This window comes from Muscardinus avellanarius (assembly GCF_963383645.1).
Source record: "Muscardinus avellanarius genome assembly, chromosome: 1".
Classification (NCBI taxonomy): Eukaryota; Metazoa; Chordata; class Mammalia; order Rodentia; family Gliridae; genus Muscardinus; species Muscardinus avellanarius.
Genome location: NC_137786.1, coordinates 174,641,989 through 174,651,663, shown reverse-complemented (window position 1 = coordinate 174,651,663; position 9,675 = coordinate 174,641,989). Strand labels below are relative to the sequence as shown.

The window sequence follows — 9,675 nt, the reverse complement described above, 5'->3', positions numbered from 1 at the left end:
GGCTGGCAGGCCACGCTGCTTCTCCAAAGTCAGACTTTAATACATTCACGTGGGTTATACAAAGAGCTGCTCCCAAGGCCTGGGCCGTGGCCGGCTCCTGGGAGGTGAGAGCAGCATGGTCTAGTGTTTCAAAGATCAGGCTCGGGGCCGCCACATCGGCCCCCAGGCCTGAGGAAGAGTGTTGTGTGCAGCAGCACCGAGGTCATGGCCCCACCCAGGACTTTGTCCACCTGGCTGCCCCGTGTACCAGCAGGGCCCCACACGAGGGTTCTAGGCCTGGCGCTGCCCATTGACGCCAGCCTTTAACCCTCTCTGGGCCACAGTTTTATCATCTGTAAAATGGGGTGGAGAGAATGGCTTTTTCATTTTCTTGCACACTAGCGAGGGCCCTTCGTGGGCCAGACCAGGGCCAAGCACAGGCAATATGATGATGACGGTAACGCGGGCTCTTTGGCTGGTCCCCGGCTCCCTTTCTTCCCAGACAGCTCACGATTCCATAGTATGAACAACGGAGGTTCATCTGAGTGAATCTTTCTACCTATTTTCCAAATCCTCGCATGGTGAAGAGGAGAAAGAACCTTTGGAACTGACATTCTCTTGCCATGCAATGAGAGAAGGAAACCCCAAATTGAGGCGGTGCTGGGGACTGAACCCGGGGCCCTGTGCATGCTAGGCAAGTGATCTACCACTGAGCTACATCCTGCTATTTTTTTCTCTCTTCAGGATCTGTCATTGCTTGTGCAGCTTGAATATCCCCAATCTCTTCCTAAGCCTCAGTTTCCCTAACTGTGCAACGGGGAGGTTGGACTCAGTGATGTCAAACTCCAGGCTATGCTCAATGAAGGAGAGAGATAAGGGAATGCAGGAGCGAGAAGAGAAATAGAACTCGGGCCATCTGCAAAGGGAGGAGTGAGGCAGGGAAGGAGCACGGGCCTGCAGCTGCTCTTCTCTCTGCCTCCTGGGAGAGAGGAGTGGAGCTCACACTGCAGGGTGCTCAGACCCCAGAGACGGCAATGTGGAGCTACGTCCTGTCCCCAAAGGAACAGCCTGCAGCCCCTGCAGCTCAGGATCCGGACTCTTCAGGGTGTGGGATGGAATCTCAGCTTTGGCATTCCTTAACTGTGTGACCCAGGAGGGAGACTCTTATACCCTTGTTTTTCTCTTTTGTAAAATGAGTGTGAAATACCACCTTCTAAGAGTTGTCACTCAGAAGCAACAGAAGGCTTGGGTTTACATCTGTGGCTGCCAAGCCAAGTGCAAAATAAAACCAGTTATCTAAGGCTCCTAACCCTTGGCTGAACAGTCAGGATGGAGCTAGGATGGAGAAGGGAGAAAGGTAGGGAGTGGGGGGATCAGTAGATGCTACTGGAAAGTGCAGGGTGGGAAAGGGTCTGTCCAGAGCAGGAGATGGAACGGCCCAGCGCTGGGCGGGGACCCAGGTGGCTAGCTCTTCACCACCCCCTGTGGGTAGCTACAGCTGGCCGACAGCACTGGGTCCTGGAAGTACTCTTGAGGCGCCAACTCTCTTTTCCGGTCATGAGCTCTTCATTTCCCAGAGAGACTGAAGTCATCTGCAGATGTGACAAAGCAGTCTGTTTGGAAACATTTCAGACAAACCCTTCTGGGCTCAGCCGGCCCTTGCCCTGGTCAGCAGGGGCAAGACTGTACTGAACTGGCTGGGGCTGCAGAGCTTCGAAGCCCTGGGCTTCTCCACTTTGAGTCCCATGCACTGTGTGGTCATTGTCCAGCTGCCACAACCTCTCCTGCCAGAGTGCAGGCGTGCGTTTCCTTTACAGCGTCCCAGTGCTCAGGGCAGGGTGTGGTCTGAAACAGATGCCCGGTGAAAACTGGTTGGTCCGATGGGTTGACTTGATTTTCTGTTGCCCCCGAAGCTGCCCAGCTCCAGCTTCCACAGCCGGGCCACATCTGTAGCCTGGGAAGCGGGTCGCCTGCTCATGCAGGCGAATACAGAGGAAGGAGCCCTGGGTAGGGACTTAGAGACCAGGGTGCTGGGACGCTGGCTCACCAGGTGTCAGTCCCCACTCTTCTCTGTGCCCTGGACTCCCCATGCTGACCTGGTAGAGTCTCTGGGCTTCTTCAGGCTTTGTACTGCTGGTTAAACTTTTGCCGGCGGACACAGCAACAGGTGGCCAGCGTGGTGAGGAGGATGGCAGAGACCAGCGCGAGCGTGAGGAAGATGACCAGGTTGATGTTCTTGAGCCCACCGTTCTCACAGTCCTTGGGCTGCACCTGGCTCAGGGACACCTCCACCTGGGAGCTGAAGCGGCAGATGAGGTCCTCAGTGGCATCCACATCCACGCGGCCCTGGTGCAGCTGGGCTGCCAGCCAGCCGTTGCCACAGCAGCTGAGCGGGTTCCCCTGCAGGTAGAGGCGCCGGAGGCTGGTCTCGAGGCCGCCCATGGCACTGCCTGGCAGGAGGCTGAAGCTGTTGTTTCGAAGGTCCAGCACCTCCAGTGACACAGCCTGTGTCCAGGCAGGAAGGTGGCTGAGGCGGTTCTCAGCAAGATTGAGCCGCTTGAGGCAGCTAAAGCAGGGCAGGTCCACCTGCAAGACCGTCAGCCCATTGCCCTGCAGTGCCAGGACCTCCAGGGAGGCCTCCAGGCCTGCCAGGGCCCCCGTGGCCACATCCAGACCCGGATTGGCAGAGAGGTCCAACTCAGTAAGCGGGGTGTGGAGGAAGGCCCCTGCCCGGAGCGTCTCCATCTCGTTATCCACCATGTTCAAAACACGGAGGGTGGGGATGCCCGAGAAAGCCACGCAGCCTGGGGGGCTGGGCTCAGCTGGCCCCCCACAGGGGCTGACCCGGTTCCCCTGCAGGTTGAGCCTCTGCAAGCTGGCCAGGCCGGCGAAGGTGTATGGTGGCAGGTCCCGCAGGACATTGTCCTGTAGAAGCAGCGTCCTCAAGGCCCCCAGGGCTTGGGCGCCCAGCTCCAGCACCTCCAGCGCATTGTGGCTCAAGTCCAGGAGCACCAGGCAGGGCAGCGAGCCTGCGCGCCGGGCCCCGAAGGCCTGCAGGCAGTTTCGGCTGAGGTTCAGGAAGAGCAGGGAGGTCAGGTGCTCCAGAAAGTTGTCCGGGATGAGCTCAATCTCATTGTAGCTCAAATCTAGGTTCAAGAGGTGGGAGAGGGGGTGGGTGCTGGCATTCCAGCTGGGGTGTGAGAGGGGAGAGGCTGACCAGCCCTTGGAAGGTGCTCCGAGGCCCTCACTGCCCGGGGGCAGCCCAGATGTGAGCCGAATGAGGTTGTTGGACACATCCAGGTAGATGAGTCTCGGGAGCGCGGCCAGGTCGGGGAAATGCATAAGTTTGTTCTCCCGCAAGTTGAGCCAGGCCAGCTGGTACTCGGCCTGGGGCTCCAGGGCTGTCTGAAAGGCCTCGATACTATTGCAGCTCAAGTCAAGCACCTGTAGCTGCTGGAGGCTGAAGTCGGAGATGCAGGTGAGGGAATTCCTGGAGAGGTTAAGGTGGGCCAGGCGGGGAAGGGCCTCGAAAGCACCATCCTCAATGTCCATCAGCACGTTGCTGTGAAGGTCTAGGCGCTCCAACGCAGGCATGCCCCAGAAGGTGTGGCGGGCAATGCGCGTCAGGCTGTTCTCCGCCAGCGAGAGCGTGCGTAGGCTGGGCGCCTGGCCCAGCAGCCGCTCCACCAGGCCGCTGTACAGGCTGTTCCCAGATAGGTCCAGGAAAGTCATGTGCGGCAGGGTGCCCAGACCTCCGGCACTCACTGCGGTGCCCACCGCCAGGCGGTTGTGGGCCAGGTTGAGATGTTCCAGGAGGGGCAGGGCCTGGAAGACCCCTGGGTGCAGGAAGCTGATCTCGTTGCTGCTCAGATCCAGGTGATGGAGAGCTGTGTAGAAGCCCAGGGGTGAGGCCGGGATACTCCGCAGCTGGTTTCCAGACAGGTTCAGGGCCTTGATGTCCATTGGCAGCATTGAGGGGACCTGGAGCAGGCCAAGGCCCTGGCACAAGGCCTCCTTGTCCAGCTGGGGAGGGAGAGCAGCTGGTATTAACAGGGGTGCAGAGGGCTGGAACCAGACAAGCTTCTCTAGGAAGGATTACTAGACCTCTACCAGGTGTGGGCAGTCTCTCCCATGCACTCCCAGAATGCCAGACCTTCACCATCCACTCTACTGTCTGGATGACATTGTCCTGCTCCCTGTTCCTGTCTCTGGCACCCAGTTGGTGAGTCAGTGCTGGGCAGGAAGGAGGGACCCTATGAAGGTTTGATGGGTAGGTGGATGGAGAGAGATGATAGATATAAGAACAAGTAGACTAAGAAATGTCCTGTGTTAAGTATTACTCATTTTATAAAACCAAGCATCTATTACTCAGTGTGACCTAGAGCCAGGGAGCAGCAGAGCTGAGCTGGGACCCAGGGATCCTGGTTCCAGATCCTGGGTCCCCGTTATGTCCTGGGTAGTTAAATTTCCAGCGTGTAACTGGAAGCCACATTGGGAAAGATGTTTCCAAAAGGAAAACTTGCCGTTTGTATTCTTGTTGTCACTTTTTATTTTGACCCCTCATCCCACTGGGCCGGGCTCTGGGATAAGCTCCCAGACGTGACCTCCTTTCTGCAGCTGCTACCTACCCCCACCCTGCTGGTCCATGGCCCTGCTTCCCATGGCCTGACCCAGCGTCAGCCCCCAGGGGGAAGGAGAGGGAGGAGCAGGGAAGAAGCTGGCCAGGGTCCCAACCAGCATTCTTTGCTGATAAGACTGATTCTGCTCCGTGACCTCCATCACGTCACATTATCACCCTGGTTTCTTACCCAGAAAGTAACTTGCGCCCAGCACCCACTCAGCATTTTATGTTTTACTTAGCCACCTTCAGGCCCATCATCTCTTTGATCTTCACAGACTGCCCTGTGTATTGGGATGGTTTGCTATAACCACCCTGATTTATAGAGTCAGAGAGGGTAAGGGAGAGTTAGGGAATCACTCAGCTGGTGAGAAGGGAGCTAGAATTTGAGCCCTTAACAAGCAAGATCCCATTCTTATCCCTTCACAGAATGTGTCTTCTGGCACCAGAATTCTGTGCAAATGCAGGTTTCTTGTGGTCTCTTCCTACACCCAAGCCATTGCCAACAAGAGGTCTGGCTCCTCAGCCCCCAGCTCAGACCTACTGCTGTCTCCATCAACCCTTTCAGATCCACCCACCTGCCAAGTGCCTGACATCTGCTCAGAAACTTCACTCTGCCCTGTGCTGTCTGCTTAGACCCCTCCAGGCAGAGGCCAGGACCCTTGGCAAGGCATTCAAGAGTGTCTGTGGCCCCACCAACCTATCCCCTCACCTCCTAGCCCATGCCAGCCCACTTGGTGACAATGCTTGACCACTGTCCACCATGCCCTCCCTGTCCACCTAGGCTTCCTCTTGACCAGATCTGTGGGGGGTTCTTCACACTGGAGTCTGGAGCCCCTACACAGGGAGCCCTCTCTGACTGGCTTCCCCTCTCCTATCTTTGTTCCATTGAACTGTGGCCTTGTGTGTGGTCCTGCGAGCTGGTGAGCCAAGAGAGACCGGGTGATTGATGTGGATGCCCTGGCCCCGGCCTGAGTCCCGGACATCTGTGTTTAGTAAAAGGCTGAGACATAGCATCAATCATGTCTCAAAGGGAGAAAAAGGAATGATCCATACATTCAGATCAGAGCTAGAGGCCATGAGAGCCAAAGGAGTGTGACCCACAGACTCACCAACAGCAGGCCGAGGCCAGGCGAGGCAGGCACTTGTATGAGGGAACAGAGAGCCAGTGGCTGGGCAGGCAAGGAAGGAACACGGCCTCGCCTGGCCCTGCTCTGGCACTCCTGAGAGCCCAGGTACATGGGAGTGAGGATCAGGACTGCTGGGCCAGTGTCTGTGTGACTCCCTCCTGCCTAGCACAGGCACTGGTCCACACCTCAGGAGAAGTGGCTTCCTCAAGGACCCAGGACACCCATTCACACTGGAGACCTGCCCTGGCCACCTTGCCAGTCCTTGCCCTACCCCACCCTCCCTGCCCACTGGGATCACCAGGCACGGCCTCCTCTGCACTAGCTCCTGATCTGTGCATGGGGCAGAGGCAAGGATGTTCACTCGATGTGTCTATGTGTTACTGACCCCTGCCCATTGCACCTCCTAAGAAAACTGAAGCCCAAAGCCAGGTGGTCAAGGACTCAAAACTACCACTGGCTAGTTACTTTTCCTCGCAGTGGGAGCTGAGTTCTGGGTACTGGGCCTGCAGCTTCCCAGACACCCAGGTTGACTCCTTCCACACAGTAAATAACACTAGGCACCATTTGCCGGCATTTGGAGTATATGGGGGAGGCACCGTGCTGTGATCCACATATTACCCCACATGTAAACCTATGCCCGTACCCCTTCTTCATGGGCAAAGGCTCCCTGGGCACCAGCCCCGAGAGCGAGCCAGGAAACAACGCTGGCCCTACCCAGATAGCTTTGCCATCTGCCCAGGTGCCCAGGCCCCACAACAGAGGCCCAGAGGCGGCCCCAGGGTGCCCACCTCTTCAGTCCAGAGAGGAGCCTGAAGGCCAGCACAGCCTGCAGAGCTCCATTACTAGCCCCTTCCCTGAGCTCCAAGCTCCCAGTGCCCACTGACTCCAGGGAGAGGAACCTGAGGGATGGGTCCTGGCTGGGGCTGAATCCCCTCGCCTTCTGCAGTGTTGACACTGCCTGGCTTTCTTCTTTAAGAGAAAGAGGACTTGCCACCCAGCTTTACTTGCCACCCGGCCAAGAGAGGAGCCAGGGGAGAGAAGGCGCCCAGAAGCAAGCAGCCAAAGGGGCCTGGATTCGAACCTGGCTGTGTCCCTTAATATCTGCAGGACCCTGGCAGGGCACATGTTTTCTCGGCTCCGATATGCTCTAGCCCTGGAGTATTTCCTTTCCCAGAACCCAAAGCGGCCCTTGCTCCTCCCCTGCCTGCTAGGGGCTAACACTCTACCTCTCTGCACCTCAGGCCCTCAAGGTGGAGTGTGTGCTCTATTTGCTGATGTCTTAGGCCTTCTCTGCCCATTTTTCTATGTTCTCCAAATCTCAGAAGGACTCTGAGGAGCAGAATAGTGGTGGCCACAGCAGGACACTGCAGACTCAGGGGAAGGGTCTTGGTGGTGGATTGTGGGGTAACAGAGCCAGTGCTTCTGGCCTCCTGAAGCAGCTGCCATTCTGTGTCCAGGGAGGCTTCCTGGAGGAGGCAGTGTTTCACCCAGCAGGAATGAGTGATGGGTGTCATTCCACAGACAGGCCCAAGTCAAGGAGCCCAGTTAGGGAAGGGAATTTGTCTCCAGAAGGGACCAGCTCAGAGGAGCCCTACCAGCTGACATATTCCACATTGCCTACACACACACACACACACACACACACACACACACACACACACACACGGCCCACTGCATTATAGGGACAGCTTGGGAGGACAGAGTCCAATATGGCCTCAGTGTTCTTAGCTGAGTGATCTTGGACAGCTCACCTAACAAGCCACAGTTTCCTCCTCTGTATAAGGCGAATAATGGGGCATCCATGGCAGGGTTATGGGGTAAGCAAGGTATCTAAGCCTTTTAGTAGGTCCATGTTAAATGCATGGTAAATCCCTTTCCTCTCCTGACTCCCTTAGCCTCTGGCTTCTGGGGCTGGGGCCATAAGACACCCCAGGGCAAGGGAGGGGTGGCCCTTACTCTTCCTGGGCAGAGCATCTTACCATCTTACAGGGCACCTTGTCTTGGTGTTGGGAGGTAGCCAGGCGTAGGGTCAGCAAGGCCAGGAATAGCAGGTTCTGGTAGCTCATGGCTCTGTAGGGTGAGGAAGAGAGGGGGATACTGTCAGACACTGTCTCCTTTCCCTGGAGCCCTCCCAACCCCGACTGCACCTGCTATCGGGGAACCGGGCACAGCTGATCTGGCAAAAAGTGCTGTGAACAAGTCAGGGAGCAGATGAGACCTGGGGCTGCCCAGAGGGGCTCAGAGTCCAGGCCACTCGGGCCATTACCCTGGGGAAGCAAAACTTTTAAAGCAGTGGGTCAGTTGGATGGGGTTTTTGGAAAGCTCCCACCTGGTGGAAGACATCTGGAGTGGATGTGCAGGAGGCAGAGGGACCCTAAGGGCTGCCCTTGGGCCATGCTCAGGGAGGGGTTGGGGGAGGAAGCCTCTGACTCCATTTCTACTCAGGCCACAAGCAGGTCCCCTATCCCAGCCTCTTAGGCCCCAAAGACACACACACACACACACACACACACACACACACACACACACACACACACACTGTTTCCCCCTTTTTCTTTTGATTCTCTGATTCTAAGCCCTTGCCATTGTTCATGGACTGAGTTCAGGGCCTTGACAGGAAGCCCACCCGGGCCTGCCCTCCCCCTAGCACTGTTCCTGTGGATTCCCTGGGGGGCTGGCTGCCAGGCCTTGGACTTTCACTGAAGCCACCAGCTGTGGGGGGCACCGCCCAGCCCTGCCCTCCATGAGCAGTGTGAAGGGCACTGGGGACCGCAAAGGCCTCCACGGGGTCCAGTCCCAGAGCACTCGCCCCAGGACCTGAGCCAAGTGCTAGACACACAAATCAACCCATCAATTTTGCTCATTCATTCACACCCTTACTGAATGCTTCATCATGTCTGGCTCTGTGCTGGGATGGGGACATAAAACAGCACACAGATGTGCACATAAAACAGACGAGAAGGTGTTATCAAGGAGGGACACAGAAAGCCCCCCAAGAACCAGGACTCAGCCACCCGCAGCTGACTGCTCCCCCATCTCCTCTACTCACCTGCCGTGTGACCTTGCGCACACCACTTCACCCCTAAGCTTGTCTCCTTTTCTAAGACTAATGACAGCCATGCCAGGCTTTGTTGAGAATCAAGTGAGATCTCTTCTATAAAAGTGCCATTTGCAGAGCCCTTCATTCATCCAAGCACTCTTCTCAATACCATTGTTAACTCACTTAATCCTCATAATAACTCAATGACTTGGTTATGTTATGACCATTTTCGTGTGTGTGTGTGTGTGGGTGTGTTACTGGGATTTAACCCAGGGGCATTCTACCTCCAAGCTACATCCTCCTGTCCGGTTTTATTTTTTTGATTTTGAAATAGGGTCTTGCCAGCCAGGTTGCTGAGAGTCTTGCTACATTGCTGAGGCTGTCCTGGAACCTGCAATCCTCCTGTGTCAGCCTCCCAAGTGCCGGGATTACAGGCAGACACCATCGTGCTTGGCTACCATTCATTCTCATTCTCATTCTCTCTCTCTCTCTCTCTCTCTCTCTCTCTCTCTCTCTCTCTCTCTCTCTCTCTTTTGCAGTACTAGAGATGGAACCAGGGGCATTCTACCTCTGAGATACCCCAGCACCTTTTTTATTCTTTATTTTGAAACAGGGTCTCACTAAGTTGCAAAAGACCTTACTAAGTAGCTGAGGCTGGCTGCCAACTGTGATCCTCCTGTCTCAGCCTCCTGAATGCTGGGATTGCAAGCGTGCGCCACCACGCCCAGCTTACGTTTCTCATTTTATAGAAGAGAAAACTAAGGCTCCAAGAGGTGAAGTCACCCAACGTCACACACAGCTAAGTGGCAGGTGCAGGCAAGTCTGGCTCCAGGGTCTGTGTCCTAAATCTCTGCGCTGTAAGGTCTCTCACAGCGGGATCTCAATAAATGAGGGCTAAACCACACTCC

The 9,675-nt window shown here is 56.2% G+C and overlaps 1 protein-coding gene across 1 annotated transcript; it reads right to left on the bottom strand.

Annotated features, from left to right (window-relative positions):
• Positions 1-2,097: 2,097 nt before the first annotated feature.
• LRRC32 (leucine rich repeat containing 32) lies at positions 2,098-7,793 on the bottom strand (the record flags this gene model as incomplete). Its single annotated transcript, XM_080716579.1, has 2 exons — positions 2,098-4,002; positions 7,707-7,793. The coding sequence occupies 2 exons, from the start codon at positions 7,791-7,793 to the stop codon at positions 2,098-2,100; spliced, it is 1,992 nt and encodes a 663-aa protein (XP_080572705.1).
• Between the last annotated feature and the right edge of the window lie 1,882 nt (positions 7,794-9,675).